General features: G+C 36.0%; 1 protein-coding gene across 1 annotated transcript in view; it reads right to left on the bottom strand.

Annotated features, from left to right (window-relative positions):
* Positions 1–26,064, bottom strand: part of DNAJC24 (DnaJ heat shock protein family (Hsp40) member C24) — a 54,136-nt gene that overhangs the window by 2,565 nt on the left and 25,507 nt on the right. Inside the window, exons 3-4 of the mRNA XM_059406606.1 lie at positions 15,315–15,453; positions 3,682–3,750 (exon numbers count right to left, since the gene is read on the bottom strand). Coding sequence (XP_059262589.1) covers positions 3,682–3,750; positions 15,315–15,453 — 208 coding nt within the window. The remainder of the gene's footprint in view (positions 1–3,681; positions 3,751–15,314; positions 15,454–26,064) is intronic.

Raw genomic sequence — 26,064 nt, forward strand, 5'->3', positions numbered from 1 at the left:
AACTTAACTGTTTAAGTTCAACATTAAGATACTCTGTTCTAGTATCATACTATTTCTGTGAAGTGAGATGCCCAACAGAGGTGATACGGCGCAACATTTAGACTACTAATGGTGGAAATTTTATTAAATCTACCATTTTCTTGGGAAGCTGAAATGCTTATGTCCTTTAACTGAAAGAATCTGATCCACTAGTCATTCCATTTCACTGTCACTGAGAAGTGACTGTAAAAGAAAAATAATTACTGATCCCCTTATTGTATGACGGTCATAATTTACTAGAGGTACATCAGGTATCTTTATTCAGTGCTCAGACTTCATTCTTTAACACTCAGATCTCATTATATGCCACTAATAGAAAAAAAGAAAAGAAAAAATTCAACTGCCCTGTATTTGTTCTCTAATCAAATTTGGCCTTGGAAAAATTAAAATTAAATAAGCTAACTTTATATGTTTCTTTTACCAGTAACAAAAACATGAATTCATTCACCTAATCTTCCTTTTTGTTCACCACAATGCCTTTTTTGTCCATAAAGAAAAATAATTTAATCTTGGAATTTTAAAATGCTAACATCTTTCCTGTCTGAGCCAACATATATATTGTAGTAGCAGGCTTTCAAAAGTGATGGTTTCATTATTAAGTTGTCTAAAAATACACATATTCTAACCATTGGTTTTCTAAAGCTAAATGTCCATCTTATTTTTTTACCACCTCAGTGAACACTCAGAAACAATTTGAGGTGACATGTGCTCAGTAAATGATGCAGAGGCCACCATGGGCTACTGAGGAGTTTTGTCATAGATAATTCCAAATGTTAATGCTCACTAAAAATTCACATCTTGTTACATTTCTTATATTATTCTATTACTTAGCAAGTGATATCGTCACAGAAATCATTTTAAAAACACTGAAGACAAAATAACCAAGCTGTACAACAAGGGGACTAAGGAGAAAGGTTAACCACTCTCTCAACAGTTCTTCAGGGATGGCTTTTAAGAGTAATAAAAGGCGGGATGCCTGGGTGGCCTAGTTGGTTAAGCAGCTGCCTTCAGCTCAGGTCATGATCCCAGCGTCCTGGGATCGAGTCCCATATCGGGCTCCTTGCTCGGCAGGGAGTCTGCTTCTCCCTCTGCCTCTGCCTGCCATTCTGTCTGCCTGTGCTCGCTCTCTCTCCCTCTCTCATTGTTTCATACTATGCTTGGATCAAGAATATGGTAATCCAGCTTTATCTATCATGTTGGGTTTCATCTACTTTTCTCCTGCCTCTGGATCTTCACTTTCCAAGGTTACTTGAAAATGGCCACGAGGGAATCTTCAAACAATTTTTTTTTAATTTGCCCAGTTACTGTACTTTTTATTGAATTTTCATCTTCCAAGACTGCAAAACTTATATTACTAATTTATAAATACCCCTGCAGAAATAATGGCTTCATGCAGCTATTTGCTGCTCACAAGATTAAGGATTGCTTCCCTCTTTATTAAAAAACCCTTAATTTAAATAAGCATTGAAATAAATAAATAAATAAATAAACAATAAGCGTCAAAGGATGTCCTATACTTTTAAGAGTAACTCTAGCTTCTAATAACTGATTCATTGGCTATGGTTAGGATTCTTCTGTATCTTCACTGTCAGGTTTACTTAAGGAAATTCCAAGGATAGTAACACATAACTTAACAATTTCATGTTGTACATTTCCTTCACCATCTTGGTTTTTTTTTCACCTGTATCATAAAGCTGAGGGGCACCTGGATGGCTCAGTCAGTTAAGCATCTGCCTTCAGCTCAGGTCGTGATCCCAGCGAGCCTGCCTTTCCCTCTCCCTCCACCTGCTGCTTTCCCTGCTTGTACTCTGTCAAATAAATAAATAACATCTTCTTTTTTTTTTTAAAGGAAGAAACCTCATAGTATTTGTTGACTGGACAGATGTTTGAACCACCAATCCATATTAACTTAAAATAAAAACTTATTATTTGTATTTTTTTAAAAAGCTACTAAAGGAAAAAATGCAAAAACCAGTTTTGACTATTTTCATATTATCAGGAATCACTAGGAAACAAAATGTGTTAATCAACTACAGTAAAAAGACCTAATTCGTCCAAGAAGAGATTAAACACATACAATACTAGCTGATGAGGTAGCAATACTCTATTTTCAAAAAATGTATTTAGTTGGGCAGGTCTCCTTGATAAATTATATGTTCTGGTCTGTCCCCTTCATGAACTGGAAGCCTTTCACCAAAGCCTATGTCACTAGTATATTCTACTTTCATAGCAGTAGTTCCCTTGTTTCCACTGATGAAACTATTATAAAACCCTGGGAGCCCCAGTTATACAAACTTTAAGTTTCTCAATCATTCACTGCAAATAAGAATTTATACTCTAGGATTTCATTTGGCAGTTGAGGAGCTGAGTGACCCATAACAAAAATGTGATGCTCCTCTTAAAGTCAATAGCCTATCACCCACCTTCCTAACAGCACTATGTTAAAAATTTGCCATAAAAAAATATTCCAGGGGAGTCTGCGTGGCTCAGTTGGTTAAAGCTTCTACTTTTGGGACAGGTCATGTTCCTGGGGTCCTGGGATACAGCCTGTCAGGCTCCCTGCTCAGCAGAAAGCCTGCTTCTTCCTCCCTCTCTGCTGCCCTCCTGCTTGTCCATACTCTCTCTCCCCACAAATTTCTGTCAAATAAATAAAATCTTAAAAAGAAAAAAAAAAAAACAGTTCTTTAAAAAAAATTCCAATATACTTGGTTTCAGGAAGGATGATGAACTGTTTATTTTCTGCCTATCCACATTCATTAGTCAATTTTTATAAAGTGCTAGGGAATTTTTACTCCAGGCTGAACAACAGTTACAGGGTTAAAGTATATAAAAATGCTAAGAAATAGGAAGAGTTTCTTCATTTTCCCAGAGAAACCTAGATGTGTGACATTCGTGGGCTCTATACGGGCTCTACCATTTCTAGCCAAAGCAATTCACAAAATTATCAGAACAGGAGAGAAGTTAAAGTTGTAAAATTCTAGTAACAGAGGGCACTTACACAGTTCAGTTGGTTAAAACGTCTGACTCTTGATTTCAACTCAGGTCATGATCTCAGTCATGAGATCAAGCCCTGTGTCAGGCTCAGCACAAAGTTTGCTTGTCCCTCTCCCTCTATGTACACTCCCTTTCTCTCTCAAAATAAAATAATAAAATAAAATTTTAATAATACAAAAGGGAAAAAAGACAAGATATGGTGGGTGGGTAAAGGGAGTGACAAATTTTTCTTTTCCAAATTTTTCCAAAAATTTCCTGCCCTGCCATGTAAAGAAATAAAAATAAACAAAAATTCTAATAGAAAATTCATCTCCTATGTCAACATAGGAAGGATGGAAAATATTAACTTTATTTTCCCTATTAGATGGAAAGTAAACCAAAACCCAAGTAATTTAAAAAAAGAAAACCACATGAAACCTTCTATACCTAAATCTACTTAGACTAGACAAATAACTGGAAATGAGTCATATAGAGGACCATCAATAACTGAAGTTTAAAATGAAATTCCTAAAACCACCCATATTTATATATTTAAAAAGCCAAGCTATTACTATTTTTTAAGATTTCCAAATATCCCAGAAGAGTTTTTCTTCTTAAAGAACATCCCTAATGTTTTCCTTTACTGTAGTCAAGAGAAAAAATTCCAACCTTCGTTCCAACACATTTCTTCAAGATATACTTGAGCATCTACTGGTCCCACATTTCTTAGATCATCTTCTGTAAAATACAAAATGCAACATTTATTTGACACTTTAATCATAACCACGAAGAATGCTGAAAAGGCAACTGCAGCCCATTGACTACAGCTATAATTTACTTGCCATTTAAAAACTTAAAAGTTTACTACTTTTGACAGCAGCTTTAAGGCTAACTGACTTGTAGTCCACTTCTTACGAACCTCAAAAGTCAAAATCTATCCCATTTTCCACAAATATGCAACATGCAAAAACCATGGAGTTGATTTGGTGATTCCTTGTGATTAACTAGTAACCCCTATTTTTGTGAGAGGGGAATTTTTTTTGTCAAGCTATAACTATAACTAAGGAAGGCAGCATGGGGTTGGGCAAAAATAACTGTATTTGAACCTTAGCTATAATATTTCACTAGCTTTCTAACCTTAGAAATATACCTTAGATACACTTAGTTATTTCCTATCTACTTCAGAAGGGTTGTTATGGACTGAACTGTGTCCCCCCAAAATTCTTATGTTGAAGTATTTAGAGATAAGCCTTTTATGAGGTAATAAAGGTAAAGTAAGACCATAAGAGTGGGGTGGGGCTTTAATCTGATAGAGTTGGTGGCCTTATAAGAGGAAGAAAGTGGGTCTCTCTCTCCATGCACAAGTACCAAAGAAAGTATCAAATAAAGACACAGTAAAGAACAAGGCCATTTATAGCCAGTAAGAGAGCCCTCACCAGGAACCATACTGATTGGCACCTTGATCTTGGAATTCCAACCTCCAGAACTATGAAAAATACGTTTCTGTTGTTTAAGTCACGCAGTTTATGGAATTTGCTATGACAGAACAGACCAGTGTGTTGTTCTAATCAAATGAGATCAGTCTAAAAGTGTTTTATTTATTTATTTTTAAAGATTTTATTTATTTACTTGATAGGGATATAAAGAGCACAAGCAGGCAGAGCAGCAGGCAGAGGGAGAGGGAGAAGCAAGCTCTCCACCGAGCAAGGAGCCTGATGTGGGCTTGATCCCAGGACCCTGGGATCATGACCTGAGCCAAAGGCAGACGCTTTACCGACTGAGCCACCCAGGCGCCCCATCTAAAAGTATTTTAAAGAACAAAGCTCTAACCAATGTAAGGGTCACCTGATTTTTAACTGCTTGCAAGAGAGGAATTGGTAACTTCAAGACTTACTTTTAAAAGGTTTCAATAACCATGTAACTGTATTGTGTTGATGTTCTATTGCTATTTCCTAGGCCAAAGTTTTCCCTGCAGGTGGAAGGTTCAGAGAAGCTTGGAATTTAGTAAGCATATAGTTTAGGCAGTAGAAGCATGTACTCTTGCTTAAAACAAGTATACTTTGGGACAAAGAAAGCAACTATAGATAAGCACTTGTCTTTGTTTTTAAAGGCATGTTATACTTCATGTATGCTTGTATTGTTCTTCTAGAAGTCGATGCTTAAAAGAAACTACTAAAATCCACCCCTCACCCCAATGAAATTTTCTTTAGCTGTCTCACTAGTCTCTTGTTCACTTGCTGAGAAATGCTTTCCTTTGTTCCGTTGTGTGAATGCCTACAATTTAATTATATTTAATAACTGCCTGTTCAGAATTTATTGGTGAGTTACACAATTTTAAAATAGATGAAAAAATTATACAATATTTTGAACTCACTGTGGTTTTCTATTAAGTATGTCAAATATTGTATCACTTCATATTTACTAGGTCCCAACAGTCTATTATACTGACCCTAAAATCCAAAGATTAAAGACTCTGCCCAGTAGTCGGAGGGTGGGGGAATTCCTTCATCTCTGTGCCCACTGAATAGCTTATGCAGACTGTATTAGTATGTGAGGTAATCTCTGAACAAAACAATTTCTACATTCTATATAAAGCACACTTGGCTATAGATTACTCAGTATTTTAGTTTTTTAAAAAATTCTCCCTAAAAGTCCCAGGGAGAGAAAAACAAATCTTAATCATATGTTTCAATTTCTTAGAATGACTAAGGTAAGTTTGCTTGAATGGAGAAATGAAACACTTTTAAATTTATGAATGGGGGTAATTGGCACTTAACAGACTGTTGTTAGAGGAAAAACAGATGTAAATAATTTACAATCAAGCTGACTATATTCCAGGGTATCTGATCGATATCTTCAGTAATTTTGGAAATCAATTAAAGCAAATCAGACAAGGCAGAGGTAAGGACAGATGAACGAGCCTTAATTTAACCTACCTTGGACACCTGCAATACAGCAATTACACAGAAGGACAACCCACTCGTATATGTCCACTATGCTATTTTTACTTGAAAATAATAAATGAGAAATAACTGGCACAGAGAACTGCCCAGGAAGTCAGCATATTGCTGTGCTTCTCCACGAGGAAGCTACTGTCATGCTCACCTAGTGTTTCACGTGGAGCATCTCTCTATTATTCCACTTCCTCAAAAAAAAGGGCCTTTATATTTTTATTATTTTTTTCTTTACATACAGTTACTTTGGAATAGTGACCTATTTCTAAGATGACAGATCAACTTAGATGATATCTCATAATAAGAGGGAAAATAATGCAAAATTGGTTAGTACTTTCCCCAAGATCAGAGTTAAAAAAAATAAAAACTATTCTCATGTTCTGGGGCTATCTAAACATCTAATTATTTGATCTGATTATTCAATATTATGTGGATACAGTCCAGGTTTCTGTGAGGTTCTGGTTTTAAAAGTCCTATCTGACACAAGAGAGAGCATACTATATGATACCCCATTACATAAAATCTAACAAGCAAAACTACCCCGAGTTGTTGCGTGACACCGTGGTATTGGGTGTGGGGGAAAGTGGTGGCTATAAGGAGTCACAAGGGACCTTCTGGGTGCTGGTCAGATGGGTGTATTTATTGTGAAAACGCATCAAGCTGGACACTTAGGATTGGTATACTTCTCTGCATGTATGATACATTTCAACAAAAAGTCTTAAAGTAGTATGCTGAGACTCCAAGAGCTATACTTTTTAATAGAAATAAACAAAAGTTAGGGAAAAGAAGTTAAAAGCCTAAAAAAGTGTGTATTCCCTGAAAAGATGGTAATCTAACAACTTCTGAAAAAGGCTGGGGGTGATTAACTCAGGGAAAATTGGAATCCTGGAGAACTGTATAATGAGCAGAAGGGGTACATACAAGTAAAAGGTGAATCTAAATGTAGGGGGTGGGGAGGTGACCACAATCCTTTGTTGAGAGGCAGGTGTCCAGGGAATGGGGCAACAGCAACTTCCCCCTTAACTACGATTACAAGGAAGGAGCACAAACAAATCAATGTTTTTTTTTTTTTCTTTTTAAACAATGATCTCTGCTTGTCCACCATTGTAGTTATAATTAGAAAACTTAATTCCTCCCTAGCCTGTAAAGTAACTCACAGGAACCCTGTAATTAGCTTTGATAATTGTCTTCTAATCAGGCATGGCATCTGCAAAATAGGTAAGTTCCTTTTCTTTTGAGTATTACATATTACAAATATTTTTGCTCATTACAATGAAATATTTCAATAGGTATCTGAAAATATAAATTCTATCTCAAAGTTTTCCTGTTAACATGACACTACTAAAAATAGTGAGAAAACATAAATTGACTTCTGCAGCGACTTAATTAAAGGAATAGGTACCCAAAAAAAAAAAAAAAAAAAAAGGAATAGGTACAAGATTTGAATCTGGAATCTTAGCTCCAGAATGGTAATAACTTAAAAACAAACAAACCCAGCCATTTGGAAAGAAAACGCAATGCGTGGTATTTGGGTACTCTATCTTAAGTCCAATTACACTACAAGATTCCTAATTCTTTTGAAGTAAATGGGCTCAGCTTTTCCTAAGGTATGTAGGTCTATTCACACCCTGTGCTATACCCAAAGCTTAGCTAAATACGGAGACCAGAAAAAGATCCAAATTTCCTTATATATAGAAAGCAATGCATTATAAAAGGAAATTCCTGTGGAATATAATGATAAAATCAAATAATTTATGTGGTTACTTGGAAAAGAATCTTTCAACCTTCAGAAGTACAGGCCCTTCTGACCCTGTGTTCTATTGGATTTGTCTGACAACAAGAGGTGAAAGAATTCTGTAGCTCCTTTGTCTCAACAGTGGGATCTAAGAAAACACTGGCAGGACTCATCAGAGAGGTTTATGAGCCTGCAATTCAAAGAGATTAAAAGGAAAATCTAGGGAGATTCTTTCACACTGAAGAATAACATTAAATAACTATTAGCAGCTTGGTTCAGTAAAGCTTACTAGAGCTCTCGCTGGGTCATTCACAACTTTCTAAAAGAGGAAAGGTTTTTTTTTTTTCAGCTCCATTTGGGAATCAATAAATATTTCTTACTTCTTACAAGACAATGGAATTCCAGCCTTTTAAAGCTTCTTCCTAATGATAGTAAAATTTCTAAAACAACTTTTTGCTGCCTAAATAATTACACTTCCTAATCCCAGGAAACCTGTTCTAACCGTAGTTACAAATCAAATAAATAAGTAAAAATAAATAACAGCAACAAAAAGCTACGGTGGAGAGGAATTTAACTTTATTCATTATGGCTGAGATATCAAAAGTCTCATTCAACCCAATATTGGCCAAAAGATCTAGTCCATCTGCAGTTCTGTCCCTACTATTCATGTGTAGCAATGTTGGAACTTACTCGAGCGATCAAAAGCCCCCACGACACTCTCATTTAGCAAGTAGTCTGTTGTATTTATTTTTATGTCTTAAAATAAGATTTATTTCACACTTAAGTCATCTGTGTGTAAAAAGCAAACAGTGTTTTTGTTTAGGTCTAACTTAGTATCGTGCTATTTTAAAACCAAGGAATTTAATTGTATATAATCACCCCATTCTTAAAAATCATTTCACTATACATAATTAAATTTTTCATATAGAAACTAACTTGAAGGAAATCGGTTTCCTTCTCCTTTAAACTCTCTGTTCTTGGAACAGTCTCAGGCTACCTTGATAAGAGATTGTGAATCAGGCAACATTTAACGTGAAACCTGCTCATTAAATCAGAAAGCTCTATAATCCTTTCCCAGGTGAAATTAGAGAGTCACAATTGCAAGGCTTTCCATATCAAAGAAAAATTACAAACTTGGAGTTTAATTATGGACTTCGAAGAACTGGGGCTTTTATAAACTGAACGTATATGCAGTGCTCATAAAAGGTACCAAATAAAACCCGGAACCTGAATTTCATGTTTCACTACACAACAGGTAGAACAGCAGCAGAAGTAGGCCTGGCCTCTCGTTCTGACCCTCAAATGTAACTTACTCCTGCCCATCTGGAACTGAAAACAGGAGGCTGCACATACTTATTCAAAACTGGACAGCGTACCACAATATGACTAAAAGTCAGAGAATGGCTCTGAATTTCTCCTCTATCAACTATTAGCCATGTGGCCTTAGGCAAATTACTTAACCCCTCTGAATCTCGGATTTCTTTTTAATATCTTCCTTAATAGGCTATTAAACAATGATTGAAAGACAATTATCACAGATACAGTGCTCAATAAATGGCAGCTATTTTAACTGTTATTATCTCAGAATGTTTTGTTGACCTGTTTATACCCCATCATAAGAAAATGACTAAACACCAATCTATTCTGAGAGGGGAAAGCCTCAAGTACCACAGTGTAGGAAGGCAGCAGCTACTACCATGTCTGGATTTGTGACAGTGCTAAGAAATTTGATGTACTTTGCTATTGTCAGTCCCACTAAAATCGACCTGTTATTACCAAAGCCATAGTCCATCCGACGTAGCAAACAAAACTGCGAGATAGGAACCACAGAGAAACAATTCAAAATAATTCGTAGATTAGATTCAGAGATTAAAAATGATGGTAGATTTGAGTGTGGGGGGAAGCTTTCTTTGGGAGTTGGGGGTGGACTGGAGGACGAGTTCAAACTTGAACAAAAAATAAATTGTGACAAATCAGAGTGGGAGCGTGCACTGAGTCATGACAAACAACACAGGCATATGTGTTTGGAACCCCCTAGGTGAACCAGGGGAGAAGATTCACATCAGGTTCGTGATGGGTGATAAGACTAGAAAAAGTAATTAGGAACAAAGTTCAAAGCTTCTGTCCCATTTAAATTCTACATGAATGGGCAAATGTGTTGGGGAGAGGGTGGTTATAAAAGTTCTTAAACAAGGAGTGAAAATAAAGAAAGCTAGACCAATCAAAATGTAAACGACTATAGGAGAAGGCCAATTAGCAGCTATGGGTATGTGTAATACTCTGGGTACAGCCTACGGTGATAGCTGTGAGAAGAAGATCACACATTAAAAAAAAAAACAAAAAACCCTAAAAAAATGTCAACACTCATTTCTAATTCATTGGTTATACACTGAGCAAAGGAGAAGTAATCAGAATGTAGTATGAAATGAAGATTTCAAATCTGAGGGAAAAAATAAGCAATGAGAAAGGTAACCAACCCTGTTTTGGGTTAAGACTCATTGATTTTGGGGTGCCTGGGTGGCTCAGTGGGTTAAAGCCTCTGCCTTCAGTTCAAGTCATGATCCCAGGGTCCTGGGATCGAGCCCCACATCAGGCTCTCTGCTCAGCGGGGAGCCTGCTTCCTCCTCTCTCTCTGCCTGCTTGTGATCTCTGTCTGTCAAATAAATAAATAAAATCTTAAAAAAAAAAAAGACTCATTGATTTCAATCAGCCAAGTACCCGAGTAGAAATTGGGAGAGACATTAAAGTGGGAGACACAAACTTCCTTAAATCTTCCATTTTCAGTAGTAGTAAATCAGAACTCCCAAATGCGTCCAAGTGTGTGTATGTGTGTGTATAACTATAATCTTGACCATAGGTTTCTGTAACATTCTTTGAAACTAGCCAAATTTTTAGGCAAAACCACTGAGAAAAGATCTTAAAATACATTTTCACTGCAAAAACAGATACCTGCATTCAAGTAAAAGAAAAAGGGAACATGAGTAGTCACCTTCTTATGACAAATAAGATGGAACAGGAGGACCCTCACAGAAAGTTTTCTCTATACTCTCTTCTCTCTGAAGAAAATGCCAGTCCCTAACTGTCTAGATGGATTTTCTGCATCATTTCACATACGTACTTTTCCCAGAAACAGTCACTAAAAAAAAACATACCCCCTGATGCTTATCTTCAAGTTTTACCTGAAGCACATTTTTACAGCCAATTTTCAAATTCCTAAAATCAAATGGAAATACTGATATGATCACAGATGGAAACTCTAATCTGACTAATACAATTATTTTGTAAGGGTCAGTTTAGCACATAACCTACATAAATATCTACTGGCCTTATGTCATTATTCTTAAGTTAACTCAGATTCATATTATCTACATTTGGAAGTATTATTTCCCTTCTTATGGAGTTAATCAGTCTTTAGTATTAACTTTTCAGGAAGCATCAGCTTTTCAGGAACGATTCTTATTTTGGGCTTAAGAAATTACATGTTGGGGTGCCTAGGTGGCTCAGTCGTTGGGCATCTGCTTTCAGCTCAGGTCATGATCCCAGGGTCCTGGGATCAAGCCCCGCCATCCGGATCCCTGCTTGGCAGGAAGCCTGCTTCTCCCTCTCCCACTCCCCCTGCTTGTGTTCCCTCTCTCACTCTGTCTCTCTCTGTTAAATAAATAAATAAAATCCTTTAAAAAAAAAAAAAAAAGAAAGAAACTATATGTTAACCCATTAACACTGGTGGGGTTTTAAAGATATGTTTGTATTTGGCCTGCAATTTATTTGCTTATCTCCCATTCTCAAATATTTATCCTTATTAAAGGGACAATTTATCCTTATTAAATTGTATAACACAACACCAAAAATGACCTTTTGTATCTAGCTAAGGGAGAATAGCTGATTAGCTTTGAGTAAAAATACAATGACTGTACAACGTCTGGCCCAATCTCCTGAGCTAGGCTATTTTGGGTATCTGAGTACTTGTCTGATTGTGTAAGGTGAAGACTCCACATTACCAAAACAATTCACTAATAGAAAACCAAGATACATCTTAATATAAAATAATATACCATGAAGGATTCCTAACACAATCCACTTATTTTTAAAAAACATTACTTAACCTGACTGATTTCATTTGAAGGTTTATTTTATGTCAGGTCACAAAGAAGTAAACCTAACTCATCAGCTGTGTCACTCTGTAGAGCCACTGAGACACTGGACATCTGTGTGACTGTCATATATTACAAAGCAACTGAATCATGATCCCTATTATTTTCCCACAATATACTTCTGATGCAATTTTTAATGTGCTTAATATATAAGAAAACTCCCCATATATTTATAAGGGCACCAAAATCTATTTGACAGATATTACTCATTTAAACATTTTATAAATCCAGAAAAGATTTTCTAAAGTGCTCATCTGGTTGTCTAGAAATGCAAAGCCTAATCTTGAATAACTACATGCCTTTCAAAGGAATATGGGAAGCAAGCCTTTGGAAGCATCCTTAGAAACAAGAAGGTAAATATGCCAACTGGAACTAATTGATTAAATTCACTAGTTAACACTGCTTTCAAAATGTATAGTATCTGGGAACTGAATATTACTCATCCTTTTTTAGATTTGCTTTTCTTCAGCCTGGCCAACATTGCCCTAAAAATATCAACTAAGACTAGATACGTGGAAATGGCAAAGAAAGAATATATGTACTTTACTGGGGTTATCTACCCTAGACTTTTTCTTTATTAGAACTCATTGGATAGTATCTTTTGTGAAGCAAAGAAATATGGACGTCAAGGACCCCCTTTAAATGATCTCTTCGGGAAATAAATGTTTGTGAGCAATACTGATGAGTTTTCTTACAACAGCGCACCAACTTTGAGCTGTGAAATATGAGAAAGCATTCAACATATAAATAAAATGTCTCTTGCCTCCTTCCCAAGTATTACAGTTAATGGATTTTATACTCCAAGTAATGGAAGGCAGGAAACAAACATATTTAAAGCACACCCTATGAAAAGAAAGTTCTACAATGAACTATCACCACATGCAAAAAGAGTTCTGTATAACAAAGCTATTTCCATGTCCCCAGGGGGTGACCCAGAAAAAAAGAGTGCTTTGACCTGGTTATAACAAATTCTCTCTCTCTTGGTAACCTATCCAGGTCTTTAACAAATTATCACTCTCAAAGGTTTTCTATCAAATCTAAATCCTCACTGTTAGAAGTTCAAGTTCATTTCCTTCTTTTGAGGAGCCAATTACTGAAGATGGGTCAAGAAGGAAAAATTAATGTCAGCATTCAAAAGAAATGACAAGATGAAACTAGGTTTATTATGAGATTTTTAAAAATAGCTCTAGTATGAAAGGCTTAAAAACAGCAAGTTATATTTGGATAAGAGACTTCTACTTCTTATCTGAACAGCAATCCACTCTTGATTTAAAACAAAAGTAAAGCATTCTCACCATCTGGAGCTGCTGGTAATGAAGGAAATACTTTGTACTTAGATCTGACATAGTAAAAGGTCAGGAAAAGCTGCATTTCTACTGTCCTAGAACCTGCTTAAAAAACTTGCAAAGCAAACCGAACATTATATGAATTCCAAGCAGATCTGCTGATTTATCAATTTATGGAACAGGCCCATTTCTCACTGTATTCAGTTTGTCTAAATGTAGTTGTGGCCTCATCAATGACCTACAAGAGTCCACTGTGATCCTGTAGGCTGCAGTTATCTCCATTAAAACCTTAAAACCAAGGACTAAAAGCTCAAAAGAAATCCTCATTTCCAAGGACTTTCCAAAGACAATGAGAAAGGGTTAAAGCTGTTGATCATTTGTTCTTACATTTTTTTAATGCAATTCTACTGCTTACTTTTAACACTATTTCCTATTTATCTCCATTTCTTGTCTATCAATACCCTATTCCCTAGCAAGACAGATTAGTTTTTTATTCCTGTTTTCTCCTTCTTTTCTCTTTAGGTAGCAGGCTTCTAGTCAGTTTTACTGACAGGTTCTTAACAGTACACAGGCTGTGGAGTGGCAAAAATGCAGAGCCAGAGGGCGAGTATGTACCTTATACCCCTCAAAGTACAGTTTTGTGGATTATCCTTATCTTAAGCAAACTGGCACCCAGAAAGTAATGACTGGTAAAGATGGGCAACAAGCACAGAGGTAACTTCTCACGCAACATATTTGTGTATAGCTTCAGTATTTTTCACAGAAAATACTATCATGTGAACCAAGGTTAAAAAGATAGATCTGTGAATAGAATTCATCCACTTGTACATTCTTCTGCCAAAAGTAAAACATATTTATAAGAGAAATACAAGATACATATGCACCAAATAGATAAGACCCAATATTCAAGCCATATTTGAAAATTAATCCAAATTCATTGCAAAGGTACACTCATCAGTTCCCTAATATTTTTAAAAATCTCATCAATCTTAAAAACGTAGGGCTTTAGAGCTGTTTAGTATGATGAAAATCACTCTTAAGTTCTCCAGTATCTGAACAAATAGCTCATGAAGTCTTTATACACGCAGATACACACACTGCCTGTAAGTTATAAATACTTAATTTTATCAGGACAATTCCCTCCGAAAATAAATGTGGGCATTCCATATATACCACTGGCTTTATCCTCTAATGCTGTGTTTTAGAAGTAAGCCTCGTTTCTCAAATCAAATTTTCAGAACCATAGTCGCTGGAGCCTTAAAATCATTTTGTTAGGTTTGATGATGTGCCGGTGTAGGGCCTGGGAGGGGATTCAATAATCAACTACAGAGACAGTAAGCTTTTATCAACACATTCGAGTCGATGTTGAACCTGGTGCGCTATTGCAGAGTGCAATTGAGTGTTTTCCCCACAGGCTGTAACTGATTATTGACTCCCCCCCCATTAGCATGCAGGGTGCATACTGAAGGTTCAAATAGAAGACTGAGGGACTCCTATCCCAAGGCCACTGCTGAAAGACAGCCTATCACTTCGTGTAACTGCAGTCTATGTGTGACAAACCTGACCTACATTTTTCCCTTTCTTTCTCACAAGAGCTTGTCACTGTTTTAAGAAGCTATTTTCTAAAATGCATAATAGAAATGACTTTTAAAACTGCTCAGGAAAGGTGCATTCCTAAAATACCATTTATGGCAATCTTATAAAGAATAGTTTATTCGGGAGACAATCATGAATCCTAGCCTAAAACAAGTTGGAAGACAGCAGAGTGCTTTATGATGTTATCCCCTATAGTTCCCTCCTTTCGATTGACATTTATATAGTACACTTTGTTAAAAGTGCTACAATTAAAATTTGAATGAGTACATAATTAAATTTAATGAAAAGAAGTTATTAAACATTAATTAAAACTGTGTGATTGAACATTTTTCATTAGTTAGAAAAAGCAGCTTTCATGGCTTCCAAAGAAGCCACATCTTAGTAGTTTTGTTAACTACTCAATGGATACACAATAAGCACTACTAAGCAGAGGACACAGTTAAAAACAGTGATGGAGGGGAGGAGTCAAGGCGGCAATAATAACTTGGTATGAAGGCTGGAAAACGCTCCTCAGGAATGGCTGCAGAATGCGCTTCAAAGAGTTGCCAGTGTGCTATGGCTCCTCACCCCAAGTACTCACCATGCCGCTGCAGGTCATACTCCTTTTTTGTCTCTTCATTCCCTAGAATTTTCCATGCCTGATCAATTTCGATGAACTTCTGTATACATTGCTCCACTGTTCCTGCTGGCACATCTGCACTTTGTTTATCTGGATGATACTGCCAATCAAAAATAAAGGGGGTGGTGAGTAGAGAGGGTTGATGGGGGTTAGGTTAAAAACAAAACTAAAACAAAACCAAAAACCCCAAAACTTGTAAATCTAAGTTTTAGTTAAGAAAGAAGGTGATGAGAAGATGAAAACTAAGATACCAAAGCAATGAGACAACAGTGCTGGGCACAGGAGACAACTGCCAGGTTAATTAGACCACTGGAGTAGCTATAAATCCACCAGTGACATGATCTGTCACAACATGCAAAGACAGCATTTTCTGGATAATTTGCTGATGGAATCACTGGTCTCATGGACAATTTACCTAGAGAGGATGACCAACGCAAACAGAAATAGGTACTTGCAGAAGAGCAGGACATGACAAAGAAAGGGCACAGACTATGCAGAGTATGACACTTTCCTTATATAAGGTACTTAGCTGTAAACACCATCACTATTGAACTACTAGCTTTTTCTTAGGAAATCAGATTATACAATCATACTTAAAAATAAATACCTTTCATCTTCCAGCTCAGCCAGAAGATGTTTTTTTCCAGTCCGAAAGATTTTAAAGTTACAAATCCCCAAACAAGAACTTTTATTGAATAATGGTTATTCTAGGGCAGATTGGTAAGAAACATTTTTTTGTTCTAAGGATTTATTTTAGAGATAGAGAAGTGTGCATGCGTGCATGCGTACACACACACACACACACACACACACACACACACACGCACACACGAGGAGGAGGGCCAGAGGCAGAGGGAGAGAGAAAGCACCTCAAAACACTCAAGCAGACTCCCCACCTTGCACGGAGCCCCACATGGGGCTCAATCTCATGACCCTGAGATCATGACCAGAGCCAAAACCAAGAGTCAGATGTTCAACCAACTGAGCCACCCAGGCACCCCAGTAAGAAACAACTTTGAAGAACTAAACAAAACATTGGGATACAAGTTAATTCATTAGTAAATCTTTCTCACTTGTGTTTTCAAAACCTGAGAAATGTTTTAAAATGTTTTCAATATGTAGTAATTTGTTTAAAGTATTTGGTCAAAACAAGAACGTTTTATACAAATTCATCAGTTCTCAAATGTTAATGTAAAATGTGGCTTACTAGAGATCTCATATTATTTCCTTTTCCCCCATATTCTCCATGACTCTCCTTTCTCTTTTTATTTATTCATTCTGAAAGAATCAATGTCATTTGCATTTCAGCAATCTTTCAACAAATAAGTGAGAAAAGGTTATGTAAATGTAGAGACATTGGACCATAGTAGCAGATATTCAAACGTGTCATTGTTTCATTCTCAAGTAAACAAGGAACCACTTGATAGTATTCAACTAGAATTTGCCACCAGTAATTACTCTGAAAGTTTTATCAAATATGTTACAGAACATACCTTAGTTTTAAAAGTTACCTTGGGAATCTCCTTGAACTAGTAGACTAGTTTTCCTCCTTTAGATTTTGTCCCTTTTTCTTCCAAGTTTTTATTAAAAAACACGCAAAAAAAAAAAAACAAACAACCCACCATTTTTATATTTCATGACATTAATATGATTCACTCACATACTTATCAATTAATAATGGCATACTCACTTAAATTCTTTGAGTATTTTAGACATTGAAAGAACACAAAATATCTACAAGTGGAACATCATGCATTATCCAAGTTGCTAAGGCCAAAGTCACTCAGTGAGTTGTGGCAAGTAACACGAAGTAAATTGACTTCAATCCTCAATCCAGAAATCAGAAAGTATATAAATTTTTAATCATAACGTAGACTACTGGTTTTGACAGTGAATTTGTTTTCATGCTGAACTTTTTCACACTGGTGATGATTCTTGCTGGCAGAGCAAAAGCTATTGTGTTATCTGGTTGCACAGAAGAACACTATGCATGCTGAGAAAAAGATTACAGGGCAAACAAAGAGAATTTCCCTTTGGCAAACTATTTCTCTTCCTATGCCAAATTTAACAGTTATCAACATTTAAATATTTAAGCTAATTAATATAATGACTTAAGAAAAGAAAGGGAAACTATGGCTTCACTATTTTCATCTTTTTATGATAATGATTTATCAAATCATGCTCATAAGTCATTCCCATACTAAGGTCTAGGCAGTCCCTACATTTGGGCAATTTAAGTAACATCCCCAAACCAAAACAGAGTTTGCAACGTTAAAGTTCTCTAGCTAGCTAACCTATTCTTCTAATACTATGTGAAGAAGATTTATGTAACAAGCCTTACCAAGAAAGCCCTACAAAATCAAGAATTAGTTTGTGGCCACCCAAAATGAGAAACTATCACTACATTTTATTGAGTCATAGCTCAGTTCTATGACAGTTCAAGCATAATACAATTTCTTACTAACTTGGTATTTTCCTGACTGCTATGTTAAATAAGCAACTCACCAGCTGAGGCTTTTTAGGTCAAATTTGTTGTGCTATTATTAGAATGCAATAAATTTTATTCTATGATAGAGTCCAATTAAGAAATGGCAATTAGGGGCACCTAATTGGGTTAGCTTCTACCTTCGGCTCAGGTCATGATCTCAGGGTCCTAGGATCAAGCCCTGCATTGGGCTCTCTGCTCAGCAGGGAGCCTGCTTCTCCCTCTTTCTCTCTCTGCCTGCCTCTCTGTCTACTTGTGATCTCTGTCAAATAAACAAACAAAGTCTTTAAAAAAAAAAAAGAAAGAAAAGAAAAGAAAAGAAATGGCAATTATTCAGACCTGTACCCCTGTACATTATATGTTTAAAAAAAAAGTAAGAGGGGCACCTGGGTGGCTCAATGGGTTAAAGCCTCTGCACTCAGGTCATGATCCCAGGGTCCTGGGATCAAACCCCACATGGGGCTCTCTGCTCAGCGGGGAGCCTGCTTCCCCCTCTCTCTCTGACTGCCTCTCTGCCTACTTGTGATCTCTGCCTGTCAAAAAAATAAATAAAATCTTAAAAAAAAATAAAAGAAAGAAAGAAAGAAAGAAATGGCAATTATTAGCAAATAAATAAATGTGTTATTTAGGGTGCTAAAAGTCTCAGTCCAATCTGTTTTGACAGCAAGTTCCAGAACAAAACGAAGGTCTAAAAGAGAATAAAACATTCTATGGTAGGCTAATAATGGCCCCTAAAGATATCAGGTCCTAATTTCTGGGACCTGTAAAGTGTTACATAAGGAAAAAGGATCTTTGAAGGTGTAACTTGAAGATCTTTAAATGGAAAGTACTCTGAATTACTAAATTCAAAGTATTCTTTAAAAAAAGAGGTAGAGGGGCTATGACACACAGAAGAGAAGATGGTATGAAGAACATTCAGAGAGACAGAGAAAGATTTCAAATAATGGTATCAATGACTGGGAGTGATGAGTCCATAAGCCAGGGAATGCTGACAGCCACCAGCCGCTAGAAGAGACAAGGAATGGACTCTTACCCCTAGAGCCTTGACTTTGGTCCAGTTATATTGATTCTGGATTTCTAGACTCCAGAATTGTGGAAGAATACATTTCTGTTGTTTTAAACCACCACATTTGTATTAATTTATTTTAGCAGCTATAAGAAATCATATTCTGTATAAATATATCTATGGTTTATATAAAAATACAAAGATTCTAGAACAGGCAAAAGAATCTTGAAATAGAACAAAGCTGAAGAACTTACACTACTAGATTTCAAGACTTATAAAGCTACACTATCAAGATTGTAATGCTGGCATATACATATATATATCTAAATATATCAGTAAAACAGAATAAAGAATCTAGAAATAATAGACTCTCTCTCTCTCTCTCTATATATATATATATACATACTATATGTACAGTCAATTGATTTTCAGCAAAGGTATCAATGCAATTCAATAAACTGAACTAAACAACTGGATGCCAAGTGGAAAAATTAACTTCAACCCCTCTCATTTCATAACCAAGAATTAACACAGGATGAATGAGTCATAGACATAAATATAAAACACAGAATCATAAAGTTTCTAGAAGGAAAATACAAGAGAATATCTTTATCCCTTGGGGTAGGCAAAGACTGCTTTGACAGAAAACAAAAAGCACAAACAATAATGACACAAAATGGATAAACTGAACATTAAAATTTTAAAACTTTCTGCTCAGCAGAGACACCATTAAGAAAATAGACAAGCCACAGACTGGTTAAAAAAAAAAATGATTAACTATATATCTAAAAAAAGACTTGCACCTGGAATATACAACAGTTGGGGGGCGCCTGGGTGGCTCAGTCGGTTAAGCGTCTGCCTTCGCACAGGTCATGATCCTGTGGTCCTCTGATGGAGTCCTCCATTGGGCTCCGTGCTCAGTGGGAAGCCTGCCTCTCCCTCTGCCCCACCCTCTGCTCATGCTTTCTCTCTCTCAAATAAATAAAATCTTTAGAAAAGAAAGAATATACAACAATAACAAAATCCTACAAACTGATGATAAAAAAAAACACACATTAAAAATCGGGGGGGAAACACTTTTCAAAGAAGATAGATGAACAGACTATGGCACATGAACTTGTACTCAAACTTTTTCATTAGTTAACAGGAAAATGTACATTTAAAATATCAAATATTATTAAATACCTAATAGAATGGCTAAAATAAAAAGGACATAACACTAAATGTTGGTGAAGATATAGATTAACTGAAGCTCTCATATGGTGCTGGGAGGAAATTATTTGACAATTTCTGATAAAGACACACAGATACCTACTCTATGGTCAAATAATTTTGGATATTTACTTTTGGATATTTACTTAAGAGAAATGAAACATAAACATATGCTCACTAAAAGACTTATAAAACAATGTACTCACAGCCTTACTCACAATAGCCAAAAACTGGAACAATAAAGTCTATGAACAGGAGAATGGAGAAATGGTAGTATGGCCACATAGGAATACTATTCAACAATAAAAAAGAAAAAAAAACTATGATATACTCAATAACAAAGATGAATATCTAAAACATTACACTTGACAAGAACAAAAGGATACTTACTATTTGATTACACTGATATGAAATTTAAATTCAGGCAAAACTATTCTATAGTGATAGAAATTAAAAGTTGGTTTCCAGGTGAGAATAAGGGGTGGAAATTAACTAAAAAGGGACACAGGAAATTTTCTGAAGGAACTGAAACATTAGTATTTTGTTTGAGAATGTGGCTATAAGATACCAAATCTCACCAAATTGAATATTTAAGAGCTGTGTATTTTTCACTGTATGTTGACCACATCTCAATAGAAAAACACCTTCAGACATGACTAAAATTATTAAAAGAAAATTAGAAAACCTTTCTAAGCTATAGAGAAAAAAATGATAAATTTCTTCCAATATTGAAAGAAAAATATAATTAAAACATAGAAAATTAATACAAAGACTAATACACATTAGTGAAAAGTTTAAATCACAGACAGTATAAAAATATACTTTTATTGTTTTCATAAGTACATATGCCAACCTCCAAAAAACTTTACAATATTTTAAAAAGTTAAGTATTGCTGAGCGGAAGACTAAGTACATTCAAAATTAAAATATCATAAATATGTCACAATACACAGAGTGTCTCTCTGTGATTACTATAACAGTACAGAGGTGTCTGTCTCCAAAGTTTTAGCAAAACTGCTATTTTACTATTCTCAAGTGACTTGATAGTTACATCTTTATGATCTGTTTAACCTCCTCACTTTGGGGGGAAATTTATCAATTACACAGTCCTATATTTGTTAAGTCCCCATGTCACTAATTGAGGATGAGAAAAATAACACAAACAAAAGACAAGAAACTGTCTTGATCTGAAAATATAAGATCACTCATGCAACTATAAGATATGCAGAAAATTATGTAATAGAATATCAGGATTAATATATGTTATCTATATCCTAACTAATTATCTAATTAATAATTAAAGTTTTCATTAGGAACTCTTAATTATGACTAGCTGAGATTCTATGGCAAAGGGTTGTCCAATATGGAACATTTTGATTTTCAATCCTCTCCATATAATTCCAAGTGCTTTCTAAATATCTAATTATGGAGTGACTATCACAATATGTCAGCCCAGAGAAATTCAAAATGTGGTCCTCAGATTTGCATCATCAGTATTATCTGAGAGCTCGTTAGAAGATGGCCCCATCCCAAACCTGGGAGGAGTGGAGGGCATGTGGGATCCAGAATCTGTTTCGACAAACTCTCTAGGCAATTATTATGCATGCTAAAGTATGAGAAGCACGCTGTTAGTCTCTACTGCTTAAAACACAGAATTGCGTGCAAGTCAGAAAATTAGTGCTTTGTAAACATTTCACCTTGACAGATGCATCCCTCCATGTAGGTATCCACGCACAAAAAAAGAAAAAAAAAATGCTCAATGAGTGACACTCATCAATTGTTAACATAGACCACCACAATGAAAATTACACAAAGTGTTCTAAGTCATAAATTTTTTGATATTTGATATCTTTTATTCACTAATCATAAATGCCAGCCCCTTTATTTCATTGTTTGCACAAATGCCAATGTCAATGATGAGGAAGCTGATGAAATCTGAACAATATGCCAGTAGTATTTTAACCTGTTGATTTATTTTTAGAGGAGGATACAACTTATATCGGGCTTCAGCTATTGAACATACAATAATGTCCACTGATAGGTTTAACAAAGAGACAAGTGTTTTTCTACTAAAAAGACAAAAGTTAAAAGTATGTGTAAGTTGAGAAGAGCATATTACAATACACTGTAAAAATTCTAGCAACTTCTAAAAGGTTTTAGTGCAAATTCATATATTCATTAACTCCAAATGACCTTTTCTAATGGCTAAGAAACATGTAAAGTTGAAATGAAATGGTATTTCTTTAAAGAAAGTGTATAAGACAGTTTTATGGTAAACTGCCCACTATACAGTAAGGTATTATTTCAGATCACCTAAACAGAGGTCCACCAGTTTTAATGCCTTTTTCTTTTTTAAAAGTTTTTATTTATTTATTTGAAAGAGACCACATCAGAGAGAGAGCACGCATGAGCAGGGGAAAGGGGCAGAAGGAGAGGCAGAAGCAGACTCCCCACTGAGCAGGGAGCCCCATGCAGTGCTCAATCCTGGGACCCTGGGATCATGACCTGAACCGAAGGCAGATGCCTAACTGACTGAGCCACCCAGGTGCCCCTTTAATGTCTTTCTTACATTCCTTTTTAAAAGGACATACTGCTTTACTTTACTGATAGCTTGCTACTTAAATCTAAAATTAAATAAAAAGTTAGGGAATCATACATTAATCCTTTACTACACATGTGTGATTATGCTGTCTTGATTTGTAAAATATTGACTGTAAACAGAAAGTAACAATCAACTACGAAAATGCCTCTGAGCAAATTTATTTAAACAAAATTCCCAAATTGTTATACTGGTATTATTTGATCTATTAATGTGGACCCTAAGGACACAGTACTTTGGTTTGTGTAAAAATGTGTTTGATATCATTAGTAGGATGCTAGTTCTCTATTTCTAGCTTCAAACTTCCTTGAATTCCATAACCAAATTTCAAAACACCTAAAGCTATCTTATCAGTACTACCTAAAGTTCAACATGTTCAAAATCCAATTTATCATCCAGACTCTAAAATTAGTTTCACCTCCTGTTGAATTCACCACTATGCTCAATAAAAGCTGAATGAATGAGTGATTAAGAGAATAATAAATACATTTCCTAATAATCCAGACTGCAATAACAGGGCAACCCTCCTTTCCCTCATCCCATGAACCACCAAATTCAGTAGATTCTGCCTACACAATGTCCTTTCTATTCTCAGTGCCAAAACTAGTTAAAATGAAAAGTAGCTCTTTCTTGTTCTCTAGCATTCGCCTTCTAATAGCTCTCAATCCATGCATCCACTTCCAGGTTCACGTGCCTAGTCTTAAAATGCTAATCATGTCATTCCCTGGCTCAAAAATTTTAATAGGTAACCTACTATACAGTGAATTACAGTCATAGTCTTTACTCTTATAGGTAAAGTCCTCCAATAAAAGAACCCCAACCTACCATTCCAGTTCTATTACAAGCATTACAGATAAAGCATTTATGCTTAGTCATTCTACACTAGTCCTTCAGATCTCATCCCTTAATATGCATACCTTTGTTTCCATGTCTTATTTATACTGTTGTCTACACTGAAACATCCCCCATCAGTTCAAATGCATCTCTTCCGTGAAGCTATGTTTAATATCCCTACCCAGAGGGAACGAGATGTGTGTGTGTGTGTGTGTGTGTGTGTGTGTGTCCTTTTGAACTGCTTCATCATTCCTAATTTTAAAGGAACTGATAGTTACTTGGGGGGCTCAGCCCTCCTCTAAAACACTTACTACAAATACTGTATCTTTTTTTTTTAAGATTTTATTTATTTATTTGACAGAGAGAGATCACAAGTAGGCAGAGAGGCAGGCAGAGAGAGAGAGAGAGGAGGAAGCAGGCTCCCTGCTGAGCAGAGAGCCTGATGCGGGACTTGATCCCAGGGCCCTGAGATCATGACCTGAGCCGAAGGCAGCGGCTTAACCCACTGAGCGACCCAGGCGCCCTACAAATACTGTATCTTAACTATATCTGTAGCTCTGCGGAGATTAGCACAATGCCCCGCTTCACAAATATCCTCTATAAATACTTATTTAAGTTGTACATGTAACTTTCCCCAAAAGTACAAAGTCTGAAAGTTCCTCATTTTAGTCAGCACTAGATAGTCAGCACTAGATAGAAGGAGGAGCAAATTTTAGTTTTAATCTGAGCTTTGCACTTTTGTATCTTTGCTCTCACACTCCTTCCTAGTAAACGAGTATTAACTAGTCATTCTATTCAGCTAACACATGGACAGATATGATTCAGGGATATGCTTTGACGCAGTGGTCTTCTTCAAATACTTTCCAAACTGAAGAATGAGATATGGATCACACAGATTCTTACTAAGAGGAATAAATTCAAGAACATACTTGGGAAAAAATGGATGTGTAACTGTGGGATGTGTGAATATGGAAAAGGTTGAAACTTAAAAAAAAAAAAAAAAAAAAAAGTCCTTGATATCCTTTTCTCTACCCCTGCTCAGTTTTCTGAAAAGGAAAGTGTTCGTGTTTCCTATACGAATTCTGTACTACTAAAAAGAGAGTATCTATCATAACATCAGGAAATTTTTATCAGTATCTGCAAAAAAGAGAACTGGATGCCATGGCATTTTTTCACCTTTTTTGCCAATAATTCTGTGGACAGAATCCCATTCAGATAATGTCCTGCCAAGCCCCAATAGGCCCAATGTCGAATTTCCATGACATCACAGTGGATACACATTCCAAAGAGACTACAACGCAGATACCACTGAGGAACTTCAAAGCACAGCACACACATAAACATTGAATAAAAGCTTATTGTGGGTCATTTTGATCTGAAGTCTTCTTGCTTTCATGAATCCAGTCCGCACTACATTTTGAGGCACTCATCACCTCTAAAGATAGTAAGAACCCATTTCTTTAGACACTGGTTGTGAAAGAAAATTGAAAAGGTCAAGTTAAGTGAATTATGTAAGAGGGCATTCCTACATCTGACCATAATAATATCTGACAGCAAGAATACCACTGTCCCACGTTTTTACTGATGAAGAACTTCTTTTGATTTGTGAAAGTATTAAATATAGGCTCTATTAAAATTAGCAGTTTCTTAATCTTTGACAATTTTATGAAAACCAAGGATATTCTCCCTGAAAGGGCTTATCACATCCTTAATTTTCCTTCCTTCCAAAACAAGACAGAGAAAAAAACAGTTCAGTCACTAAAAGTTAATCCAAGTAACTGCACTTCTTTGCTCTTATTCTCTAAACACTGACACAGTCACAGGAGACCCTCCCCAACACTTCCTAAACCTCTCCCAACCACTGCCTTTTCTCTCTCTCTCTCTCTCTCTTTTTTAACTTTGATTTATTAAGTAATCCCTATCCCCAATGTGGGGCTCAAACTCCTGACCCCAAGATCAAGAGTCACATGTTTCACCAACTGAGTCAGTCAGGTGCCACCATCTGATTCTCTCACAAAAAAGCTTCTCAAGCTCTTCTCTCCTCCAATCTACCCACAAAACTCCTCTGAAGTATGTCCCGGATCCCAGGAGGTCTGTGCTCCATCAAACCTTACAATTATGACTGTATCTATTTATTTATTTATTTTATAAATAGTTAACTATTTATTTAACAAATAACAGTTTTATTGAAATACAATTCACATACCATAGGATTCATCTTTTTAAAAATATGTAATTCAGTGGTTTTGAATATTAAGAGTTGTACGAACATCACCACCATCTAATTTCAGAACATTTTCATCACTCTACAAGAAACCCTGCATCCGTTAGGAGTTCTTCTCTACTCCCCTTTCCTTCCAAGGCCCTGGCAACCACTGATCTACTTTCTGTTTCTGTGCATCTGCCCAATTTGGACGAGAATGATATATATGAACACATATGCATATACACACATATATACATAATTAATTAAAAAGCACACTTGTTGGATTTTTTTTCAGATGGGGAAAAGGGCAAAGGAATGGGAGAGAGAGAATCTTAAGTGGGTTCCACAGCTAGCATGGAGCCCAAAGCA

The sequence above is a fragment of the Mustela nigripes genome, chromosome 1 (assembly GCF_022355385.1).
Source record: "Mustela nigripes isolate SB6536 chromosome 1, MUSNIG.SB6536, whole genome shotgun sequence".
In the NCBI taxonomy this organism is placed as follows: Eukaryota; Metazoa; Chordata; class Mammalia; order Carnivora; family Mustelidae; genus Mustela; species Mustela nigripes.